The sequence below is a fragment of the Elephas maximus genome, chromosome 2 (assembly GCF_024166365.1).
Source record: "Elephas maximus indicus isolate mEleMax1 chromosome 2, mEleMax1 primary haplotype, whole genome shotgun sequence".
Lineage (NCBI taxonomy): Eukaryota > Metazoa > Chordata > Mammalia > Proboscidea > Elephantidae > Elephas > Elephas maximus.
The window spans coordinates 97,666,775-97,692,949 of NC_064820.1; the positions used below are offsets into that span (position 1 = coordinate 97,666,775).

The 26,175-nt window shown below is 36.5% G+C and overlaps 1 protein-coding gene across 1 annotated transcript in view; it reads left to right on the forward strand.

Moving 5' to 3' along the window:
- Nucleotides 1-26,175, forward strand: part of ADGRV1 (adhesion G protein-coupled receptor V1) — a 677,468-nt gene that overhangs the window by 435,912 nt on the left and 215,381 nt on the right. The window contains exons 84-85 of the mRNA XM_049867518.1: nt 9,740-9,856; nt 23,184-23,362. Coding sequence (XP_049723475.1) covers nt 9,740-9,856; nt 23,184-23,362 — 296 coding nt within the window. The remainder of the gene's footprint in view (nt 1-9,739; nt 9,857-23,183; nt 23,363-26,175) is intronic.

A 26,175-nucleotide genomic window follows, 5' to 3' on the forward strand; every position in this document is an offset into this window, starting at 1 on the left:
TGGTTAGCAGCCGAGTGCTCTAAGATTCCTTCCCAAAGCAGAGAGACCTACATATACTTGGTTGTATATCATTTATTCACACCTGTGGGCCTTCCCAAAATAACCCCCGACCTGAAACCAAATGTGATTTAAAATAAGAAGCTTGGCTCTAGAATCAGGCATGTGACAGGCAAACAGCAAATTTTGGTGGACAGAATAAATGAATGATTAAATGAAAAAAATGCAAAGGTGATTCAATTTAAAAAAGCTCTTTTATTGAAATATCCCCTTTTTTATGTTTTCATAGCTTGAGTCAACAGTTTTTTACTTGCAAAACATTACAACAAAAGCAATTGTACAAGAAAATTAGCCTTTGATGTTACCTTCTTTGTTGTCTCTACATTGGATACGATAGTTGGGAATGCTATTTTCTTGTAATATACCTGTTGCGGTCTGGTCGATTCTAACTCATAGTGACCCTATAGATCAGGGTAGAACTGCCCCATAAGGTTTCCAAGGAATGGCTGGTAGATTAGAACTGCTAACCTTTTGGTTAACATCTGAACTCGTAACCACTGTGCCACCAGGCCTAGGCATACACAGAAAGGGAATGAAAACTCAGTAATTAAAGCCAATCATTCCCTCAGTGTAAAATGTGAAGGAATAACATTCTTTTTTTCTTTTTGAGAAACATCTAACATCACTCCACTTAGAAAATATTGACTTCTTTTTATATTGAAATGCAGAAGATACGAAAAACTTTGGAAAGTCTACACAGTAAGGTTAGGTTATGGCCTCTGATTTAATGAACACTGCATGGGTTCGCTGTGAGTTGGACTAAACTCGATGGTAACTAACAACAACAGCACGGTTATGTTTATATAGAATTTCATTAAACTTGCACAGTTTCCCTTGAATTCCACCCAATAAGATTTCATTTCCAGATTATATTCATGCTTGTTTTCAGTCCAAGGAATTCCATGGGAAGCTGAACCAAAATATTTTCAACTAATAACTTATGAAGCAAAAAAAAAAAACAAAAGGCAATTCCCCACCATAAATTTTAAATATTCTTGTCACACAGTTTTGAAGCCCACTGGTTAGGCATTTGGCTGCTAACCATAAGGTCAGCAGTTCGAATCCACCAGTAGCTTCTTAGAAAGCCTATGGGGCAGTTCTGTTATGTCCTGTAGGGTCACTATGAGTCGAGATCGACTCAACAGCAGTGGGTTTGGTTTTTTTCTTTTTTTTTTTGGTAGCAGTCTAGATTGTGTGATTATACACCAGATTCTGGTCATGTATACAATGCCAAAATGAAATGAAAAACCGAGGATGGCTTTATTCCAAGTCTCTGAGTTTTCCGATTCATGACCCAGTCCCTCAGGACATTAGTGGAACACAAACCTCAGGGTGCCTAATCTGTGTGAAGGATTCAGTTAAGTCCACTCCAGATCTACAGAAGTTTTCTGTTTTGCAACAATTCTAAACTTGGTCATCAAAGAAGTAAGATATGAGACTTCGAAAATCTGAGTCTACATGTAAACATTTAGTTCAACCTTTGTAATATTCAGGTGATCTTGATGTTCAGCTCTAAAATGTATCTTTTCCTATTTAATTACTTTTTTTTTTATATAGTACATATTTATATTTAGCCAGCTGTCCTCTGCATCTGTCATCCTCCTTTCCTTCAAATGAAAGGATTTAATGTGTTCCCTAGGATTTAATGTGTTCCCTAGAGAACCTTGTATACCAATAGAAATATGTGGCCTTAGTGATTTTTAAGGCAAGCATGAGCAGCTTTGTAAGTGGTTATCTTGTCTTGTAAGTGGTTAGGAACATAGGCTTTGGAGTCAACAGACTTGGCTCAAGTCCTGAGTTTGCCTCTTCTTAGGTCTGTGACCTTGGAAAATTTGTTTACTTAAGCCTCACTTTCACCATCCATAAAATAGAGTCATCAATCTCTAAATCACATGGGTTACTTAAGGATAAGATGGAATAATGTTTTTAGAGCATATAGTAAAGTACCCGACATGTAACTATTCATTAAATGGTGATTATTATTATTAATGTTATTATTACTGGTAAAAATCAGGTAATGCTTCTTTGGCCATGCACCAGGTGAAAAAGACTAGTCTTGGTGTTAACAAATGACTCATAAAGAGCTGTTTCTCTGGGAGAGGGAGAAAATGACATTTTGTAGAAAAGAGAAGAAGACATAAAAACACAATAAAATACCTCCATAAACATTCTGGAATGGGGCTAAGAATTTTTTTTTTTTTTGTAAATTTAAGTCATTTACATAATGACTCTTTTAAATGTCTTTATCTGTGAGTAGCAGATATCCCAAATACTAATGAGCTAGAAAGAAAATTGAGATGTTCATGCAACCCAGTGCTGTCGAGTCAATTCCAACTCCTGGCGACCTGGAGTGTGTCAGTAGAATTGTATTCCATAGGGTTTTCAATGGGAATGTGCACAGAACAACAAGCCATAAGGCTTTTTAAAATGATAATTGACAGCTTCTGATTGATTAACTTGTTTTAAGTCATATACTAAAACAAATACCTTAATCTGACTGTAAGCATATATTATCTAAAAAATGTTCCCAATCTCTACCTGCCTCAGTCTCTGAGTAATAGCCACTGATTTACTTAATGGTGTGTGTTGTACATACTAATTGTTAGATGTGAGGAGAAAACAAGTAACATGCTTAATGTTCTGACAGTAATATTTAGCACAAGTACGGGGTCTGTGCCCTGAGTTATTTACAACAGCAGGGGCAGAGATATACTAAAGACAGCGCATGTACAGAAGGTGCTATTTGGAAACTCGGTAAATATGTTGATTGATTTTGTACTGTATTTTCACTATGGCAACTATTAAAAAAAATAACAATTATAAAAACCTGCTCAGACTAGTTCTGACACTCAGTAGTTGCCAAAAACCACTGCATTGCATAAAACACTTCCCTGACACACCTAAGATATTCAGAGGCATATATAGTTTAGTATTTAAGGGTCTTTCCTTTCAATTCCACACATTTTATGTAATAGTAGCATAAGTACAAAATATAGGAAGTTGAGGTTTGTATGAGGTAAAGAAGGAGAGAAGGAGGAAAGGAGCCATGAAAGTAAGCATAATAGATTTTATGTTCCCTGACATGAAGACTGTAGGAGAGTTAGCCGAGAATATTTAAAGTTTTCTAGAAAAATGATTAAAAAATGAATAGCTGTGTGAAATCAGTGGAAATAGTAAGAATGTTAAGTAAGGTGTTATTAATAATAGTGAAAGTTAACATGCGGTATTGATTGACAGAATATTCCTGACACTTAAATATTCTCTTAGGGAATAGAGAAGAAACAACAGTGGAAAAGATGCTAGTCCAGAAAAAATTAAAGTAGTAGGAAACATGCTATCTGATCACATGGTGATGAAGGGAAAGATACATGAAATGCAGGATGGCTTTTTTCCAAATGCTTTGTTCCTGTGAACATGCCCCAGGCGATCTCTATTGAGCATAGTTAAGCAAGATAAGATTGATAGCCTTTACTTGGAGTTACTTTTCCATTTCTGATTTTTACCCTATTATATAGAGAATTAAAAAAAGAGAATTAAGATTATCCTAAATTCTATTGATGTTTTATGTTTACTATTTTGTTAAAGGTCTTCAGATAGCTTTTAACGCCTTTTCAGATAGTTGCACTGGGCTAAAAAGTTAAGCAAAAGGGCAGTTGTCACCACCGAATGCATTGTTGGTGTCAGGGAAATGTCATTCGCTTGTGAATAAGATGATCTGATTGTCTTGATTGTGACTTCGGGGAAAGAATCGGCAGCATGCAAAGGTCTGCTTGTCTTTAGCATTGAATTGAAGGTACACAGGATTTTCCACTAAAAGGGATTTTGCAGACATAAGTCATTCACAAGTAGCAAAGATAATTTAGAGCTCAGCATTTTGTGATTGTTGTTGGACTTAACATATCTTACTTTTTGAAATTGAAATTGACGTTTAAAATACCTTGTCCATCAACTGGGTTTGAAAGGAGAGATTACAAAACAACTTCTTGTGGTCAAGAGAAGCCAAGTGACTATGAAAATGTGCGCTATAAAAAAATCACAAAAACAGTTAATAAGTACATGGTTAATTTAGATTTAAGTTCTCATTAGTTGAGCTGAAAACAGAGCACCATGATAATGGTAGATATTTTAATTTAAAGAGAAATATAGAATAACAATAACAGGATCCAAAAAGTATTGAGCGCCTACTAAATTTCTGCTTCAAGCCCAGGTAGAGTAACGGATTTACTCTTCTATCTGAAACAACCAAAAACGGAAAAGTAAATAAAACAATAGTTTTTAAGTCACTAGACAACAGATAAAGGCAAATCACTGGAGAAAGGATAGTCTTTCCAACAAATAGTGATGGAAAAAAATTGATCTCTGAATTTTAAAAATCAATACTTTAAGCCATACTTTGTACTGTATTTGAAATCATTTAAAATGGATCAGAGACGTAATTTTAAAACCTAAAACCATAAGACTTGTGCTAGCAAACATTCAACATACAGAGGCTTTCAGAATGAGCTTTCAGTGAAGGGTTAATTGGTGGTACTCGTGAAAAAACAGAAAGGGAAGATTGGAAGAGAAATAGTTGCCTTAGGGGTGGTGGGGAACTTACCAAGAATGTTCCAGGAACATTTAACAAAAATGTCCTTGCACAGACTGTTCTCTGGAAACAACTGGTAAGAAGAAAGAATAACTTACAAGATGATAATGTTTTTAGTTATGATGAGCTTTGTGTATAAAAAAAGCTCTGCTTTTTCTTTAGAGTGGGGGAGCACTTTTATACTTTAACTTAGTGCTGCCCTACTCAAGTTGTATGATCCCTCAGTAAAACTAATTCTCTTTTCCACTCTACCAGAGTACATGAGTTTCTTCTTTGACAGATTTCTAGAAAAAAAAAAAAAGAGAGAGAGAAAGTCTGTGGATTTGGGTTAAGCAAAGGTTTCTTAGATATGACACCAATGTATGATACGTGAAAGGTCAAGAAAAGTGCGGTCTACTCCACAACTGGATTTCATAAAAGTTAAAAATGTTTGCTCTTCAAAAGACACTGTTAAGAGAATGAGAAGACAAGCCACAGGCTTAGAGAAAATATTTGAAAATCATATATCTGATGAAAGACTTACATCCTGGATATAGAAAGGGCTCTCAAGTGCAGTAATAAGAAAACAGACAATTTATAAAATGATCAGAAAGTTAAACAGACCTTTCTCCAGAGGAAAAACATGAATTTCAAATAAGCATATGAAGAGGTGATCAATACCAGTAGTTATTAGGAAAATGCAAATTAAAACCACAGTGAAAAACTACTATTTATGTACTAAAATGGCTGTAATTTTTTTTTTAACATTTATTTATTTAATCATATTTTATTGTGTTTTTGGTGAAGGGTTGCACAGCGGTTTAGGTCCCCATTCAACAGTTCTACTCAAGTTGTTCAGTGACATTGTTTACATTCTTCACACAGAATGGCTATAATTGGAAAAATTAACCGTACCAAGTTTTAATGAGGATGTGTGGAGCAACTAAAACTGTCATACATTACTGATAGAGATGTAAAATGTTGCAACCACTTTGGAAAATAATGTATCAATTTCTTAAAAAAAAAAAAAGACTCATATAATCCAGCCATTCCACTCCTGAGTAGGTATATGTCTTTAAAAACTCTAGTATACAAACGTTCATAGCAGTTTATATTTGTAATCACCGAAAATTGGAAACAGCCTAAATGTACATCACAGATGAATGGACACATAAACTGTGGTATATCCATACAATGGAATGGTGCCTCTAAAAAAAAAAAAAAATCGTTAATAAGTTATTTTAGATGAATCTCAAAATAATTATGCTGAGTGAAATAAGCCAGGCCCTTCTCTCCCCCTGCCCCCCAAAAGTACATATTGTATGACTTCATTTATATAAAACTCTGGTAAATACAAACTAACGTATAGTGACAGAAAGCAGATCTGTGGTTACCAGGGATGTGGGCAGGGGTGGTGTTACAGGGAGGTACTACAAAGCCCTGAGGAAACTTTTCAGGGTGATGTATACGTTCATTATCATGATTGTGATGATGGTTTCACGTGTACAAAAGCCTGTGTCAAACATATAAGATCACACACATTAAATATGTGCCTTTTATTATCTGTAGGTCATATCTTCATACTTCAGTAAAGCTAGGTTTTTGTTTTTCTTTTTAATCTACTATGCTCAAATCCATGATAGGTGCTGTGCAGTATTATGAGTACTTGCTTTGTTTTCTTTTTTCTCCATGTTTTTAAAAATAATATGGCATCGAACACAATAAAATTCTTGCCTTAAGGGCGTTTACAGTTGTCTAAGAGAAGAAGTCTGACTGTAAGAAAATTGTTAATAAAATTCTGTTTTAAAATTCAGAGGAGGGATTGGTTTGCTTATAGTGGGAAGAAATAGGCATGTCCTTGAGACAGAGTTGACATGCCAAATATTTTGAAAGGTAGACTTGATTTCATCTGGAGAAGATGAGAAAAAGAAATTCTAGGTAGAAAGAAGAGAAAGAACAATGTCAGTGAGTTGAGAAATGATGGAGCATGTTCAGGGAATAGCAGTCTATGCAGCTTGAGTAGACGATTTGGTATGAAAGGCTCTTGTGGAAGATAAAGACAAGAAGGTGGGGCAGGTGGGACTCATGGGCTGAATGGGACTCGTGGGCCAAGCCAAGGCAATTTTGTTTCTTCTCTGAATACTTCTTTGACTCACATAAGCAGAACTAATCACTCTCTCGGAAACCCTGGTAGCATAGTGATTAAGTGCTATCTTTATATATATATATATATATATTTTTTTATAGCTGCTAACCAAAAGGTCGGCAGTTCAAATCAGGCAGGCACTCCTTGGAAACTCGAAGGGGCAGTTCTGCTCTGTCCTATAGGGTTGCCATAGGGTCGCTATGAGTCGGAATCGAGTCGACAGCAGTGAGTTTTTTGGTTTGGGGATCACTCTCTACTCTGCTTTCCCCTGATATTTTTTCTTATCCTGTTACAACACTTGTCACATTTTAATGCATTGTGTATGTGTCTGGCTTCACCCTCACACACTCTCCCAGTAAAAAGCACAACATTTGGCTCATTGTAAGTGCTCAATGACAAGTGCTATCTGATTCTAATCAATAGAATAGTCTAGGAGTCTACCATAATCAAATTACCAAAAACCAAGCCAGCTGCCATTGAGTCAGTTCTGAGCCTTGACAACCCCACTGGTGTCAGAATGAAACTGCTCCACAAGGCTTTCAATGGCTAAGTTTTCCAAAGTAGATCACTAGGCCATTCTTCTGAGATGACCTATAATGTATAAAATTCAGAAGTTAGACAAAAGCTAAAGTCTATTTTTTTAAAAAATAAGCTCTAGTAATTCAAAAGCTATTGTGTTGTGTTCTGGAAAAGTGAATGTGTTGACTTTATTTTTTCAAGGAATCCATTTGTACCAAAATTGTAGGAAATGAGATTTACATTTCTGGTTTCTATTTAAATGCTGGCACTTGTCATTTTTAATAGTGTGTATTCACAAATGCTCCATATCCAGGCTAAATAAACAAAAGTTGAATCAGGAATGCCTCTCATTTTAAAAATAATCCTAGAGTCTTGGATCAGAAAGGGACTTTAGAGTTTATCTTTTCCAGCCACTTTCTTTTACTCATGAGGAAATTAGGCCCAGAAAGGTGAGGTGATTTGTTCAGTGTCAATAACTTAAAAAAAAAAAAACGGATTTTTTTCCTTCATACCTGGTACAGGAGCCACTCAATAAATAATTCCCGCACAGGAAGAGTCATTTCAGCATGGAATGAGATATATATTTTTGTAAATTTATAAATGAGTAGTTTGGTTCTTACATAATTGACAAAGGAGGCTGGGTAAGACGTCTTCTGCAAAACAGAGAGGGTAGGAGCATGCAAGGCCTCACTGCCAGCAGATCCTGGCACATCACCGCAGTGATGCTATCCTGTGGACACCCTGGGGCAGAAATTCTCCAGTCGAGGGACACGCCTTTGAGACAACAGAATTATGGAAGAGGCATATTTAATTTGAAAATAAAAGATACTTTTTCCCCTTGTTTTTGAGATCACTATTCATTTTTTAAAAAATCAAACAGTATTAAGAGTATTTATTTAGTTAGTTATTTATTTTAAAGTAGAGAGGTTTTGAGGCATAAGTCAGTTTTCTGTTTGCAACACCCCTCTGTCTTGTTTTGGAATCAGCCATTCATTCTTTCAAGAAACCTTTGTTGAGCACTCTATGTTCCAGGCACAGCTGTGGCCTCTGAAAATATAGCCACAGAGATTTGGCCTCTGTCCTCAAGGAAGGGAGAGTTTACTCATTTAGAGGTTATAGTACAATACTGTTGCTCCAGAGTTTCCCTTGATAGCTATACCTTTTATTAGAGAATTTGACCCAGTAGTCATATATTGGGGAAAAACACAAAATTATAGAAATAACAAGAGTGCCTTAATTCATTTGTTTATTCAGCCAGCATTTGTTGAGTGTCTACTGTGTGCCAGGCACTGAGCTAGGTGTTTGGGATTCTCTGTGTGAAGCAATCAATGATTCTGTCTTCGTACGTAGGGTTTACATGCAGGAGATCGAGACTAGCAATAACTGAAAAAAAATAATAAAAAGAAAATTACACAATATGTTAGAAGGCAATGCCCAAGCCAAACCCAGTGCCGTCGAGTAGATTCCGACTCATAGTGACCCTATAGGACAGAGTAGAACTGCCCCATAGAGTTTCCAAGGAGCGTCTGGAGGATTCGAACTGCTGACCCTTTGGTTAGTAGCCGTTGCACTTAACCACTATGCCACCAAGGTTTCCCAAGATATTTTTAGAAGGCAATCCGAAACCAAACCCAGTGCTGTCAAGTCGATACCAACTCATAGCAACCCTATAGGACAGAGTAGAGCCACCGCATAGAGTTTCCAAGGAGCACCTGGTGGATTCAAACTGCTGACGCTTTGGTTGCAGCCGTAGCACTTAACCACTACACCACCAGGGTTTCCTTAGAAGGAAATAGGCGCTATTAAAAAGAAGGAAAGGAAAGAAGGGTCAGGGAGATCACATATGTGAGAAGGAGAGAAGAAGGGAAGGTGTAATTTTAGATGGTATGATCAAGGGGGGGCCTTATGGAAAAGGTGACATTTGGACAAAGTCTTAAAGGCAGTGGAAAAAAAAAATCCAAGGATTTGGTTACTCATAAGTTATGAAATTTGCAATTCATTTTGTTTGTTTTGTTATATATGTTAATTCCTGGCAAGAAATGATCTCTTTTTTTCTCTTTCTTACTTTTTCTTTCTCATTGACTTTGACTTGAACAGGAATGTTATTTCAGCCCGGTTTCCTCTATTTCTGCTTAGCTAAAATGAATTTCATGAGATTTTTGTCCATTAATGATAAGAACAAGGTTTACTTTGAGCATTTCTTCTTGAGAACCCAAAGCATCATTAAACATACTTTTGTTTTATTCATTGTTTCTTAGAAACATCAAAATGTATGTATTGCCAGTTTTAAAATGACTGTGAATCGTACCAGTTTGGGCAACAAATCAACTTATTTTCCCTTTGAATCACTGAATCATAGATTCAGGTGGGAAAACAACAACAAAAAAAAATTTTTTTAAATACTCTTATTAATTTTAGCATGATTTAAAATTAGAAGTATTTGTTTCTTACAGATTGTGTTTCTGACATCTGCATATGCAAGTCCCCAACTGGCAGATGAGAGCTGCTCAGCCATGGCTGCTGTTACACATTACTTGTATCTTTGCCAGTTTAGCTGGATGCTCATTCAGGTACGTGCCTCATTCTCTTATTCTCCACACTCTACCCAACCCTCACCAACCCCACTTCAACCCGCCAATGAATTTGGCTGGTGTGATCTTAGTATGTGATATTTTTTTAATACAAAAATGAATGTAATTCCACATCCTCCATTTGCTAGGTTTTTCTGGTGGCAAAATTCGTTATGAGTTTATCTAAGCTGGCCTTTTCTTGTTTGCCCTGTGTGTGTTGTTCTGTATCTGCGTGGAAAGAGGTCCACTGCAGTGTGCAGGAGATCTCTGTCGATGTCCTTGATCTAATCAAAGGTTTTGATTAATGACTTGGATGAAAACATATGAAACTGCCTTATCAGATATGCAGATGATAAAGCGTTAAGAGGACTGCTAAAAGAGCAAGCTGCCTGGGTTAAGATGCCAGCTAGATCAAATATAGAGAAATTGTACTGTGAGAGATTTGAAAAGTAAAGAAGGCATAATCTGAAAGAAGTTAATGCGAAAGTCTTGAAATTTTAATTTAGCATGAACTCAGTAGCAATCAAATGTGTGACCAGATTGCTTCAAAATAGCAATTACAGTAGCTTCAAAAACCTAGACCTGCGTTACATTAATAGCAATATGAAGGCAGCCATGGAACATCTACAGTGTTCAGACTAGCTTGGAACCCTGTAAACACTTTCATGGGTCATGTCTGAACTGGAACATTACGGAGCCAATCAGAAAACAGTCGTTTAAGAAACTTTGAGGCAGCTGGAGATAATTAACTTGGAAAGGATTTAGGGAGATGTGCTGGCTATCTACAAATAATGGAAGGCCTGCTACAGGAAAGAATTGTGAACTGTATAACACCATTTAAATCAAATGGGTCAAAAAATTAAGGAAGCAAATTTTGACTCAAGAACTTACATAGCCAATGAAACTGTCATATGATGAAGAGGTAGTTTCTAAAAGTAGAGAATATCTAGTCACTGAAATATATTCCAACAGGAAAATGACCAAATTTCAAACATGTTTTGGACGGGCTTCCTGCTTTAGAAGAGGAGTTAGCAAAATGGCATAAAAGATTTCAGCCAACTTAATGGAGACTGGTGTATTCTGTATCCATTCTTGAGTCTTTAACAAGTATGATTATGGCCTATGCACATTTAGTCATCTAATTAGAGTGCTGTATGGCTAATGGTTTAGGAAAACTATTGAAACCAGTGAAATTTAATATATTTCATATGGTACACCACACATTTTTCATGGTTTGTGGTGTAACCACAAAGGAAAAATTCAATAACTTCTGAATTCTAGGTACATTACTCCTAATGAATTGCTTTGTGGTCAGAGGTTGTCACTTTCCCAGCCTTCATTTTCCCGTTTATAAATAGCAATAATAATACATATTAAATGTTAACTGCTGAAATCTTTATTTTTTTAAATAGAGTATTTAAAAAAAAATTATGTAGAAGTTTAGACTACTGTTAGTCCAATCCCATTAGTTGAGTTGGGCTGAAAAATTTGAAGGAATATTAACACTTCAATGATTCCACTTTATACCATATAGCAGCATAGGAGAGAATTTGGCAAAATGTATTTGCACGCATAGCCTACATTTACGATAAGTCGATAATTCATTTTAACTCTTTCATTACTATTGGATTAATGGTATACCTGCCATTTTTTATCCCTAATTTTTAACTTTTATAGGCCTCAGAGATAAGGCATCATTCCTGTTCTAATGCATTTAGCGTGAAGGTGGGTCCCTTTTAAAATGCATGAAGCTCAGCAGATGGCGCCTCATTGTGGTGTAGGTTGAGAATTCTGTCAGATGCTCCCTGGATGTGTTAGTTTTGTAAACTTTTACCTTTTTTTCCTTTATTTCTTTGAGATAAGGCTTGCAAGTGTAATTATGGCTTTCCTGTGTGATAGTTAGAGAGCCCTAATGGGTTTAAGTGTTTGGCTGCTAACAACAGTTCAGTAATTCAAATCCACCAGCCACTCCTTGGAAACCCTTTGGGACAGTTCTACTCTGTCTTGTAAGTTCGCTATGAGTGGAATCAACTTGATGGCAATGGGTTTGGTTTTAACAGTGTCGTAGTTGGAAAATCAAATGTTCTCCATGTAGCCTAATGGAAAGGCTCCCACAATAAATTACTTGTCTAGCTGTCATTGGCATATTGTCATATCATAGATCATGGTGCCACAGTGCCACTCTCTATTGATGGCTTGTGTTACCAGATCATATTTCTCAAAATGCATATTCAAAACCAAAAATTTAAACACTCTAAATTGGTAAGCATGCATTCCAATACTGAAAACACAGGCCATTAAAAAAAAAAAAAAAGGAGAAAAAAATGTAATAACTTCAATTATTGCCTAAAAATCAAAACCAAACCCACTGCCGACAAGTTGATTCCGACTCATAGCAAGCCTATAAGTCAGAGTAGAACTGTCCCATAGAGTTTCAAAGGAGCACCTGGTGGATTCAAACTGCCAGCCTCTTGGTTAGCAGCTGTAGCACTTAACCACTACGCCACCAAGGTTTCCAGTCATTGCCTAAGCATGTCAGAATTATTCATGTTTATTTTGATTGGCAACATGTCTTCAATCCTTAGAATAAATGCATTTAAATGACTTTATTTTGAAAACAGTTATATATCGTATACTTTTAACACATTATTGTAAAATCGTGTTATATTTTACAGTAACTAAAGAAAAAAAGTACAGATATTTACACTCTACCTATATTCTAGTTAAGGAAATATATGTGGCTAATGTTTTGTATATTTTGAACCATGTTTCATACTCTGCTTTTCCAATATAGTTTATACTGTTTTTACAAGGGAGAATCACCTTGATAGAGAGGAGAGGGCTGACTTTGAGTGAGGCAGATAATTAACTAGTTGTGAAGCCTTAGCAAACTGGATAACTTCTCACTCTTTACTAAGGTGCATGGCTCATGGCAGATTCTGGAACTGATGGCCTTGACTGTTTCTTTAGACTTACCGTTTCTTTGAGAGGTTAGCCACTCAGCACATGCTGGGAATATAGTAACAAATTACTTCGCTTATTTTGTACTTGTTTTTTTAACGTAAGTGACTCACAGATTTCCTCTTTGGCCATGGATATGGAGTTACCCTTCTGTTTGCTCTTCATATAAGATCACTGTGTGGAATTACTGGAGTCATTTCCCACTTCCTTAAAACAGCTTGTTTTTTAAAACAGCAGAGTCATGTCTACCCAGTGCCGTCGAGTCAATTCCCACTCATAGTGGCTCTATAGGACAGAGTAAAACTGCCCCATAGTCATGTCTACTTAAGTAAAAATGACAGTGAGGATTTAAAATCTTGCAATATCTTTATTCTTGTTTGCTAGTTGTTTTTCTTTTTTGTTTTATTTTCTTTTTCTGTTTTGATTTGCTTTCATTTTAGAAATAGTGTATACTAATGGCGCAAAACAGAATCAATGCCACAGCAAAATAAAATGAAAAGTACGTTTCTTTCTCCCCATTTAATAAACTCTCCACCCTTCTGCTCTACCCTCAGCCCCACTCCCAGAAATAAACACTATTAATGGTTTCCTGTGTATCCCTCCAGAAATATTCCATGAATACACAAATATTTATAAATATATAAACAAGCACATATGTGTGTGTATAAAAAATATATATGTAATATATATAAATTTTGACTTCTTTAAGTTCATCACATACAGGCATAATTTTTTCCCCTAATAGTTGCCTAATATCCTATAACATGGTTATTCCAGAATCTATTTTCTGTATCCTATTGATGAAATCCTGTGTTTTGATTTTTTTTTTATTAACTTTTACTGAGCTTCAAGTGAACGTTTACAAATCAAGTCAGTCTGTCTCACATATAAGTTTACATACATCTTACTCCGTACTCCCACTTGCTCTCCCCCAATGAGTCAGCCCTTCCAGTCTCTCCTTTCGTGACAATTTTGCCAGCTTCCCACTCTCTCTATCCTCCCATCCCCCCTCCAGACAGGAGATGCCAACACAATCTCAAGTGTCCACCTGATATAATTAGCTCACTCTTCATCAGCATCTCTCTCCCACCCACTGTCCAGTCCCTTTCATGTCTGATGAGTTGTCTTCGGGGATGGTTCCTGTCCTGTGCCAACAGAAGGTCTGGGGAGCATGGCCGCCGGGATTCCTCTAGTCTCAGTCAGACCATTAAGTATGGTCTTTTTATGAGAATTTGGGGTCTGCATCCCACTGATCTCCTGCTCCCTCAGGGGTTCTCTGTTGTGCTCCCTGTCAGGGCAGTCATCGATTGTGGCCAGGCACCAACTAGTTCTTCTGGTCTCAGGATGATGTAGGTCTCTGGTTCATGTGGCCCTTTCTGTCTCTTGGGCTCTTAGTTGTCGTGTGGCCTTGGTGTTCTTCATTCTCCTTTGCTCCAGGTGAGTTGAGATCAATTGATGCATCTTAGATGGCCGCTTGTTAGCATTTAAGACCCCAGACGCCACATTTCAAAGTGGGATGCAGAATGTTTTCATAATAGAATTATTTTGCCAATTGACTTAGAAGTCCCCTTAAACCATGGTCCTCCCCCCCCCCCCCGCCCCGCCCTTGCTCCGCTGACCTTTGAAGCATTCATTTTATCCTGGAAACTTCTTTGCTTTTGGTCCAGTCCAATTGAGCTGACCTTCCATGTATTGAGTGTTGTCTTTCCCTTCACCTAAAGCAGTTCTTATCTACTAATTAATCAATAAAAAACCCTCTCCTTCCCTCCCTCCCTCCCCGCCCTCGTAACCACAGAAGTATGTGTTCTTCTCAGTTTTTACTATTTCTCAAGATCTTATAATAGTGGTCTTATACAATATTTGTCTTTTTGCCTCTGACTAATTTCGCTCAGCATAATGCCTTCCAGGTTCCTCCATGTTATGAAATGTTTCACAGATTCGTCACTGTTCTTTATCGATGTGTAGTATTCCATTGTGTGAATATACCACAATTTATTTACCCATTCATCCGTTGATGGACACCTTGGTTGCTTCCAGCTTTTTGCTATTGTAAACAGAGCTGCAATAAACATGGGTGTGCATATATCTGTTTGTGTGAAGGCTCTTAATTCTCTAGGGTATATTCCGAGGAGTGGGATTTCTGGGTTGTATGGTAGTTCTATTTCTAACTGTTTAAGATAACGCCAGATAGATCTCCAAAGTGGTTGTACCATTTTACATTCCCACCAGCAGTGTATAAGAGTTCCAATCTCTCCGCAGCCTCTCCAACATTTATTGTTTTGTGTTTTTTGGATTAATGCCAGCCTTGTTGGAGTGAGATGGAATCTCATCGTAGTTTTAATTTGCATTTCTCTAATGGCTAATGATCGAGAGCATTTTCTCATGTATCTGTTAGCTGCCTGAATATCTTCTTTAGTGAAGTGTGTGTTCATATCCTTTGCCCACTTCTTGATTGGGTTGTTTGTCTTTTTGTGGTTGAGTTTTGACAGAATCATGTAGATTTTAGAGATCAGGCGCTGGTCGGAGATGTCATAGCTGAAAGTTTTTTCCCAATCTGTAGGTGGTCTTTTTACTCTTTTGGTGAAGTCTTTAGATGAGCATAGGTGTTTGATTGATTTGTTTTTGCTATTATAAATAATATTTTCTTGAGCATCCTTATACTCTGAATGTTTGTTTACTTATGGAGTATCCAAAGAAAAAATTCCTAGAAATTATGCTTTTAATATCCACCTGAAACATGCTATCAGTTGGACTGCCAGATAGTAGGTTAATCCCTGAAGGAAAGTAGATCACAATAAATTATTTGGGGCTCTAATATACAACATAGGTAAATGGAAGCATAACTATACCTGTATATTCATTTGGCCCAGTTTTATGATCACTTCCTGTTACCAAGTTAAACCCCTTGTAGAGCATTCTGCTTCAATTATGAAAAATATCCAGACATTGGATTGCCCTTGCAGTCTATCAATGTGGACACAGCATAGTTCGAAGTATAGTGTTTTATTTTGAAACTTAAGCTCACTTGGAAAAACCTATTTTTAAGGTGGTAGAGTAAGGATTTTTTTTTTAGAGTAAGGTTAGAAATAATTTTATAGTTATACTTGAGTACTCACATCTTGTGTGTTAATTTCTCCATATAATCAGGCTATGAAGAAGGAAATGCACATGTTATTCCTTGGTAGAAAAGCTACTCAGTGCAGGAGCATAGCAACAGGAAGGGAAATGCTAAAATTAGCCCTGTTATTCTTCAGCAAGGAGCCCTGGTGGCACAGTGGTTAAGCACTTGGCTGCTAACTGAAAGGTCAGCGGTTTGAACCCACCAGCCACTCCTGGGGAGAAAGATATCAGTCTGCTTCCCTAAAGATTTACAGCCTTGGAAACCTTATGGGGCAGTTCTGCTCTGTCTTATAGGGTCACTATAAGTCGGAATCAACTTGATGGCAACAGATTTCATTTGAGTTCCTTCGTGACTGATTTAATTTGGGGACATCAAAGGTATTAAGGACAACAGACTGATAATTACCAAGATAAAAATGACATACCCAGGAAATACTCAATTCTCCAATCCTCAAAAAGCCTTGCAATTTATTTTATATAATAAATGTTAAAAAAAGAGGGATGATAACTGGAGCAAGACATGTGGTAGCATTTCTCAGACTTTCATCTGAGATGAATGACTAAGAACATATGGTAAGGGATAGAATTAATAGTATCTGTGATCTCTGACTAAACTTGATGTTATAAATCAGTTTAAGTTTTCTGGTGACACAATTAATAACCAAATATTACACAACAACCTGGATACCAATCTTATCCTATATACCATGAAAATTTATAAAGTTCACATAGCCAATTTTTAACTTTTTTTTTTTAAGGAAAAGCATTTCTCCTTTATGCTTTACAAATACACTTGCAGGCATTATAAGAAGATGTATGAGTAAACTATTGAATTTATGTTTGTGGAGTAGAGAAAGCATAATTTTGACCTATGAGAAAATGATTAAACAAGGCATGTCATCGATTTTCCTATGCACACATTTGGAAAATAGTAGTCACTGAAAATGCTACTTTAAAATAAATAGACATGAGTATAGGGATGTAAGTAAATATGCTTAGAGGCATATAGTCTTTTAGTTTAAACCCATTTTTTACCCAAATTATCTCTGAGTTTTTTGTAGGTTGGTTTGCTTCTTAATTAGAATCAGTTTAAATTCTAACATCCTCAGTTACTAATTCTGGGAAATATACTTCTTCCATCATGAGTTTCCTTAAGTTGTAAAAAGAGATTACAATAAAATTTAGAGAGCCGTCATCTTGATTAAATGAGATGTAACTGTAATAGCTTAGTATGGGGCCTATTTTATTACCTGATTATTGAATATTGGCTTCATTCTTATGTTAAATTATTGCTTTTAACATTTTTAGTTGTCACCAGGGAGCTCTTGTCCCTCTTCTTTAGGAGTTCAGTCTAATAAAAGCATCGAGTTTCCTAAAAATCTTCCTCAAGCAAGGTTGAATATAAATCAACTTAGTAAATAAGCTAAATGATAAACTTTTTCTTAAAGTCAGTAAAATTTTCCGAATACTCAAAATAAGTTGTATATATTTTCGTTTATTTGATAATTTCAATAAAACTAGTAAAACATTTTATTAGGTACTATTATTCGAACCCACCCAGTGGTACCATGGAAGAAAAGGCCTGGTGATCTATTTCCTTTAAGATTACAGCCAAGAAAACTCTGTGGAGCACAGTTCTACTCCGTAATACACAGGGTTACCATGAGTTGGAATTGATTCGATGGCAACTCGCAACAACCAAAATTAGTTATACAAAAATTAATTGCAAGCCACACAGCTCACAGTTATGTTTCAGCCATTAATATTTTGATAAACCTGTATAAGTTTTCATTTAGTGTAAGCAAAACATGGAAAGGAAGAGGGAAAGGGTTTCTCCATACTTCTACCAGAAAAATGTGTCTCCACTGGCATATAAAGTGAAGTGGGGCGGGGAGTGCAGAATAAGGGCAAAAAATAAGCTCCCATGCAAATAATAATATTGTCAATATTTGTGTGAATTTCTATAGAAATAAATTTTAAATGTAATCATTATTTACACACATTTTGGGTGAGTTCTCCACAGCCAGTTCTGTAACTAATCGTATGATGAAAAAGCTAGGCTTTTCTCTCACTGGCTCAGTTTCCTTGTCTGTAAATAAGAGGGCACAGTAGGATGAACTGCAAGGCCTGTATCAGCGCTAAATTTTGTAGTCTGTATGTCCATATCATTAGTATTTGTATTTAAGGGTGGTGCAAATGGTTGACACTCTCAGCTGCTAACTGAAAGGTTGGAGGTTTGAGTCCACTCAGAGATGCCTCAGAAGAAGGCCTGAAGATCCATTTCTAAAAAACCAGCCTTGAAAACCCCATGGAGTACACTTCTACTCCGACACACATGGGCTTCCCATGAGTCAGAATCAGCTTGGCAGCTTCTGGTTTGTTTGTTTTGTTTTAAATTTCTGGACTAACTGAATCACAAACGTTAGTCAGGAAATTTTTTATAGCTTATAGTTTAACCTCTCCTTCCTCCAAAGGGGGAAGTTGAAACCCAGAATAGCCAAGCTATATTGGCCCAAACTACACAGTTTATTATTCCAGCGCTGTGTCAAAAACCCAAATCAAGTTACTAATCATCAGGTCTTTTCAAATTTTTTATATTTTTTAATTAAAAATTATTATTTATATTATTCATTATTCACATTATCCATTATTCACCTGACAGTTTATCTTTTTTTTTTTTGCAGATTTGTGGCTTTGAAAATCCTTCTTTACTCTATTTGTATAGATTGTGTCTGTGACAGAAAATTTTCAAAAATACTACTAAATCATTCTCATTTATTAAAATGACCTTGTAGTTAGTTCTCTTAAGTTACAGGTACCCAGGCAATTTTGAAATGCTGACAATTGTGATAAATGTGCAAATTCAAATACTCTACACCATCCTTCCCTGACAAGCAATAATGAAAATAGAAAGTGGTGGTTTAAATATACCAGTGGTTAGAGTTATGTTAAAGCTGTGACTGTGTAGTAATATCATGGATTTTTAAACACACTGCAGAACATTTTCATCAGTTATCCCTTTCAGAGTAGCTAATTTGATGGTTTCTACTGCTGAAAATATTATTGAATCTTTCGGGACTTGCCTTCAGAACCTATGTCACATCAGTTTGAGTGATCTTGATGCCTTAGGAGACCTTTTTATTCTGTGTCTGAATTGTAGAAAAATCAAGTCAAATTAACATAGGTTGTTAAATTTTGGTGTGTTAACATTTTGGCTGAAAATGTAACATGACTGTATAACAATGACTGCTGGTCTTGTGATGGTTCCTGAGATGATTCTAACAACATTGTTAAAGCCTAGAAATAGAAACATAAATAGAGACTTACGTATTGAAATTTCCAGTTCACACTTACTCTTTATCAGGTCAGTGTAAAACAGATCGAGTTCATGGCAAACAGTGCTCAGTCAGCATGAAGCGTATTTGGGTGAGAGTGACTCCTTTGCCTTGCATTGAGTTCTCACAGTAGTATTAGTTCCACCCTTGGATAAACACACAGACTCTAAACAAAGAGATTACACATGCTATTTATCTGCCAACATAAAATTATTATGCAAACATAATGGTCTTTTAATTCTCTTGGCTCTAGATTACAAAGGAGCAACCATGATTTCAGGGACAGGAACATAGTCAAAATACTTCACTGTTTTTTGTTGGAGAATGGCAGTAACTAGAAGTCTTAACTTCATTGTTTCAGTGTAGTAATGTATATCGCAGTCACATTTTTTTAGAACAAGTGAGAGAAACTTAAACTAATTAAAATAAATGTACAAACCATACAAGAACTCTAATCGTATAGGATAACTCCTTGAACCCAAGAAATCTGAGCGCAGTTGGAATTCACAAGGGACCATAAGCAAGAATGAAAGGCTTTGTCCATGCTTCTTCTCTACAGACAGACTTTCTCTCTTCACTGTGCCCATGGCTGCCCTTACCATGAAAAGTATGTATGTCCTCACTTTTCAGTTGACTGGCTCAGATATAGTACACCAAACAAATTTCAAGGAGTTCATTGATAGATCATTGGCCCAGCCTGGGTCAGGTTTCACCCACTGTTCAAATCAGCTGTGGCCAAGGGAATAGGGTCATGGAGCACACAGAGCTGCTGAACACAGCCTGCATGTATGGGGGCAGTATTTAGAGAAAGGAGCTCCGGAGCGAGGCATATACCCCAAAATGTACCTACCATACCATTTTAAAATTCAAGTAAAACTTGAATTGTGTTAGTCAAAAAAAATCTTATGTTTGGACCATTTAATATTTCTATAAAATAATTAAATGTTTCTTATGGATTATTCTCATTCTGTGGCCAAAAAAAAAAAAAAAGATATATGTATATGTCTTTAGAGAATTCCTTAGTGATTTGGATTCATTCAAGAGAGGAAGGACTTTTTTTTCTAAATTGACAAAAACTTAGGACATTCGGAGCTTCCTTTGTTTAACTGAGTGTTCAGGATTTCAGCAATACTCTGCCTTGAGCTCTTCGGAGCAGAAGCATTGTGAATATAAACCTAACAGAGTTACACTTGTCTCAGGCTTATCTGAGCCTGTGGTAAAGGTCAGACAGTTGCCGAAAGGCTCAGTGATTCTAACTAATGGAACTAATGTTCATCTACGTAAAAGCAGACATTTTGGAAGTATCCAGATCTTTATCATGATGAATCAATGTACAAATTATGTACCAGAATGTATTGTCCTTGTTTCTTCCACCTACTGCACCACCGAAAATAAATAGTGCTTTTATTTTGGAGATGGGTTAATCAGTGAGCCTTACTTTTGTGAATTTTCATTTTCTAGGAGGAAGTATTGGTGACCTCAGCAACAGAAACTTTATATACTGCCACTTATTTGGGTCCACATCCGTATGTTAATTATATAAAGGAGGACCTAATAATTTTTTTTAAAAGGAGATAGAACAAATTTATGTAAGCGGTAATTCAAAACATGCTTCAGAATTGCAAATATAACCACATGCACATAAAGACATGGAATGCCAACAGGAAATAAAATTTAGAGAAAAAAATCTCCAAGTAACCAAACGTTTTATTATCCTTCCCCGGTTTAGTTCAATAGTAATCCCTCAAGGCTAATTTGGTCCAGACAGGATCTAACTCAGAAGCCTCAGTAAACAGAATCTAAAAGCCTTCCCACGAACATTAGGCATGCTTATTTTTCACACAGAAAGGGTTTCCTTTGCATCAATACTTACTTTTGGTCTTAAACTATTTATCTTTTGGCTTTCACACTGTCTGACATCCCACTAGGAGATTTATGGGACATGGCAACATTTTCGCGTGTTCAGTACTTTACATGCAATATCTCATTTAATCTTTATAACAACCTCATTGTACACGTGAGGAAACTGTGCTGAAATTTAGTGAGGTTGTTAGTTGGACAAAGTTATCCTGCTAATGTATAAAACATTTTGAATGATAATTCAATTATAATTCTTTTGTACTCACACCCTTTCCACTATACCAAACTGAGAAGGGGGATTTGTCCAGTGAATAGTTGTTAATTGTGTGAAATATGTGTGACATGACGGTCAATGTTTTTACTGTACTAAGTGATAATAAACATAAGAATTCCTCATGGACAGAGGCTTGCTAGAAAGAAGAATGTAGAAGTTCTAGATTTGGCTTAGATACAGCTAAATATGGGATTTAGGGCCAATCATCACATTTCCAGAGCTCAGTTTTCTTGATCTAATTTGCCCTCTCTCCTTCACTCTCTATATACCTTTCCTTTTTGTATTTTTATCTTAATAAAATAAGAAATACATTGATATAAAATAAGTACCTTCCTTAGTTTCGTAACTTTCTATTTGTTTGGAAGCTAAGATTCAAGAATACCTCACTCCTCTGTGTCACTGCTATATCTCCAGTACCTAGACTGATTGCTGAAATTTAGTAAGATCTCAATAAATATCTGTCAAGGGAATGAAAAAAAAAGAATATAAACTAGGAAAAAAAAAAAAAAAAAAGGCCACAAAATCTACCGCATCACAGAACTTTTCTCTCTGTGTAATCATTTTCGGTTTATCTATATCTCTACCTGTATCTTTATATCTCCCACAAGGGGCTGATATTGGGGCTATCTTCACAATTATAGCCCTGTTCCCTGGAACAGTGCTTTGCTTATAAGTACTCACTACATCAAAGTTGTCCAAAAAAGCCTGGAAACATGAAGCTATTTGCTTCACTGTCATCATGAAGTTGTTCACGTGGGACCCAACCATGTGTCCTGTGCTACCCATTGCCGTGGAGTTGATTCCAACTCATAGTGACTGTCTTAGTAATCTAGTGCTACTATAACAGATATACCACAAGTGGGTGGTTTTAACAAAGAGAAACTTATTCTCTCACACTCTAGGAGGCTAGAAGCCTGAATTCAGGGTACCAGCTCCAGGGAAAGGCTTTCTCTTTCTGTCAGCCCTGGGGGAAGGTCCTTGTCATCAGTATTCCCCTGGTCTCGAAGATTTTCAGCACAGGGACCCTGTATCCCAAAGGACACATGCTTCTGGCTCTTCTTTCTTGGTGGTAATGAGGTTCCCTCAACTCTCTGCTAGCTTCTCTCTTTTATATCTCAAAAGAGATCGATTTAAGATACAACCTAATCTTGTAGATTGAGTCCTACCCCATTAACATAACTGTCTTTAATCCTGCCTTATTAACATTTATAGAGGTAGGATTTAAAACACACAGAAAAATCACATCAGATGACAAAATGGTAGACAGTCACATAATACTGGGAATCATAGCCTAGCCAAGTTGACACACATTTTGTGGGGACACAATTCAATCCATAGCAGCAACCCTATAGGACTGAGAAGAACAGCCCCATAGGGTTTCCAAGGAGTGGCTGGTGGATTCAAACTGCCGACCTTTTGGTTAGCAGCCGAGGTCTTAACCAGTACACATGGAAAGTAGGTTTAAATATCAGTATATGAACAATCACAGAAGATTATGACTGAGATTAAATCAAAGAAAATTAAGTAAAATAAGAACTATAATAAATAAACTAGTAAATGTCCCTTATGGTTCCAGACTTTTGGAGCACCTTGAATTTCTTGGATGTATGAAAGAAAGAATGAATGAACTAACTAAAAAAATAAAATGAAACTATAATTATTAAATAGATTCTAGCCCTTTGTTGATCAGTAAGTCTTCATGCCTAATTCAGATGAGTCTGTGTCCTGTGCCATTAAACCAGAGTCTGTTCATTTTATGTTCTGTTTCCGTCCTTAGTCTGTGAACTTCTGGTATGTACTGGTGATGAACGATGAACACACAGAGAGGCGATACCTGCTGTTTTTCCTTCTGAGTTGGGGACTTCCAGCTTTTGTCGTGATTCTCCTTATACTGATCCTAAGAGGAATCTATCATCAGAGCATGCCACAGACCTATGGACTCATCCACGGTGACCTGTAAGTACATCCAGGCAAAACACATTGTCTTACCAGGCTGTGTTCCTAGGCAGCTTTATTAGTAAAGATGGTGGAAGCAATTGACCAAGAGATATGATTGAAGAGTACCAGGAAGATCTTTGTTTTCCTGCCACATTGTTTGAGCCTCTATTTCCTTTAATTATTCCTTTAAGTGTGAAACTATTATCTCTCAAGTTCCTTTTACAGATGCAATCTTCTCAGGTGAGTTGGTGTATTGAATACTTCAAGGTAATTTGTGTACATAATTACTTAGCAAAATTTAGTTTATTGGATTGAGGAAGACAATTGAACCTATCAAAATCAGGGCAGTATGAAAATTTTGATAAAGAATAGAATCAGTGTGAAAAATTGGAGAGTGGCATATTATCTACGGAACCTGTTAGGGGAGAAGTGAGTGGCAGGTACCATCACTCATAAGGTCCCTAAATACCAAAAGACAGTATCAGGGTGACTGGAGGGTATGTGAAAAAGCACACGGGAAGGAAACATGGTCACCTTGATTTTTCTCAGATATGGTTATTAAAATACACTAGTCTTCAAATCTAAAATATCTTCATATACACACGCGTACCCATGAACATATATGAATTAATCCTGAATCTGGTATCTTGTAGTTTTGAGGAGCGCACAGCCTCTTTATTGACTCCACATGTGAGAAAAAACCCTTTGTAATAATCATGCTTAACCATCTTCTTCAGTTTAATGAAAATTAGAAAAAAATAAGATATTAAATAAGAAAGAATAGTTTATTCACAATTTTATGAGGACAGTATTTCCTAATTACCTTGAAGGATTGTCGTAAAGATGAAAATTAGTTTTTTTAATTTTGAAAAATCTTTGAAAGTAAAAGTCTCATGTAAGGATAAGCTTTTTTAATATTATTTGTTGTCTCTAATCGTTTTCGATCATCTGTCACACACTTAATAAAAACTTGTTGATGTATACAAATATATCCTACACATGGACAATCACAGTTATAAACCCCTAAGCCACACTTGGCCAAAGCAGACTGGCTATGTTACATACACATACACAAATAAATATACTATATATAGTAATTTTATCTATTCATTGAGATTCAAGAAGATCTCATACTAATTATTTTATAGAATTATAGCATATTTTGTCCATATAAAGTTCTATAAGCTTATAATCTCCTAGAAAAGAATCATATCTTTTTAGAAATAATTTATGACTTGTTCATTACATTTTACTACCCCTGGCATTAATTTATGTTTTAGGCTGCCAGGATTAATTTCAGAAAGTTCTGCAGCATCCTGTGTCTGTCAGATACAAAGCAGCCTGAGGCATGCCGTGTTGGCCAGCAGGCCATTCCTTTCAAGAGCTCCCTAGCAAGACTGACCCACCCAGCCTTGGTAAATAGAATCTGATGAAAGTGATGTTAATTAGAAGAGACTTTCCCTTCATGTTTCTAAAAGGATTTTTAAAGGGAGAAATAAACTATTAGGTACAGATGTCCAAATTTCAAATTTGTTTACTCTTAAAGTATTTGCCTTCTTAAGCTTTTGCAGGAAGTTCCCTATGACCAGCTAAACTGTAATAAGTAAAGTGTCAAATATATTATTGTCAAATATTGGTTTTAATACACAGAATCATTAGACGAAAAGTGACTAACCTATTATCAGCATACGAGGTTAGATTTCTCCTTTATTCACATAGAATATTCCTAAATCATCTCAATGAAATTTATTCCAGCTTTTAAAAATTTCATAGTATTTTTAGTATCACTTCTGTCTCAATAAAAAAGCCCATTGCCATCAAGTCAATTCCGAGTCAGCGACCCTATATGACAGAGTACAACTGACCCTTAGCATTTCCAAGGAGCGACTGGTGGATTCAAACTGCTGACCTTTTGTTTAGCAGCCAAACACTTAACCATTGTGCCATCTATCTCAATGTAAGGATATAAATTGTTACATTATTTGTATTTAAATATGCTATAACCCCCCACATGTCTGTCAGTTTGTCGTACTGTGGGGCTTGTGTGTTGCTGTGATGCTGGAAGCTATGCCACCGGTATTCAGATACCAGCAGGGTCACTCATGGAGGACAGGTTTCAGCTGAGCTTCCAGACTAAGACAGACTAGGAAGAAGGACCTGGCAGTCTACTTCTGAAAAGCATTAGCCAGTGAAAACCTTATGAATTTTGCTGAAGATCATTCAAAAACGGCTGCAGCAGTGTATCGACAGGGAACTGCCAGAAATTCAGGCAGGTTTCAGAAGAGGATGTGGAACCAGGGATATCATTGCTGATGTCAGATGGACCCTGGCTGAAAGCAGAGAATACCAGAAGGATGTTTACCTGTGTTTTATTGACTATGCAAAGGCATTCGACTGTGTGGATCATAACAAACTATGGATAACACTGTGAAGAATGGGAATTCCAGAACACTTAATTGTGCTCATGAGGAACCTTTACATAGATCAAGAGGCAGTTTGGACAGAACAAGGGGATACCGGTTGGTTTAAAGTCAGGCAAGGTGTGCGTCAGGGTTGTATTCTTTCACCATACCTATTTAATCTGTGTGCTGAATAAATAATCCAAGAAGCTGGACTATATGAAGAAGAACGGGGCATCAGAATTGGAGGAAGACTCATTAACAACCTGCGTTATGCAGATGACACAACCTTGCTTGCTGAAAGTGAAGAGGACTTGAAGCACTTAGTAATGAAGATCAAATACCACAGCCTTCAATTCAGTATGGATTACACCTCAACATAAAGAAAACAAACATGCTCACAACTGGACCAATGAGCAACATCATGATAAA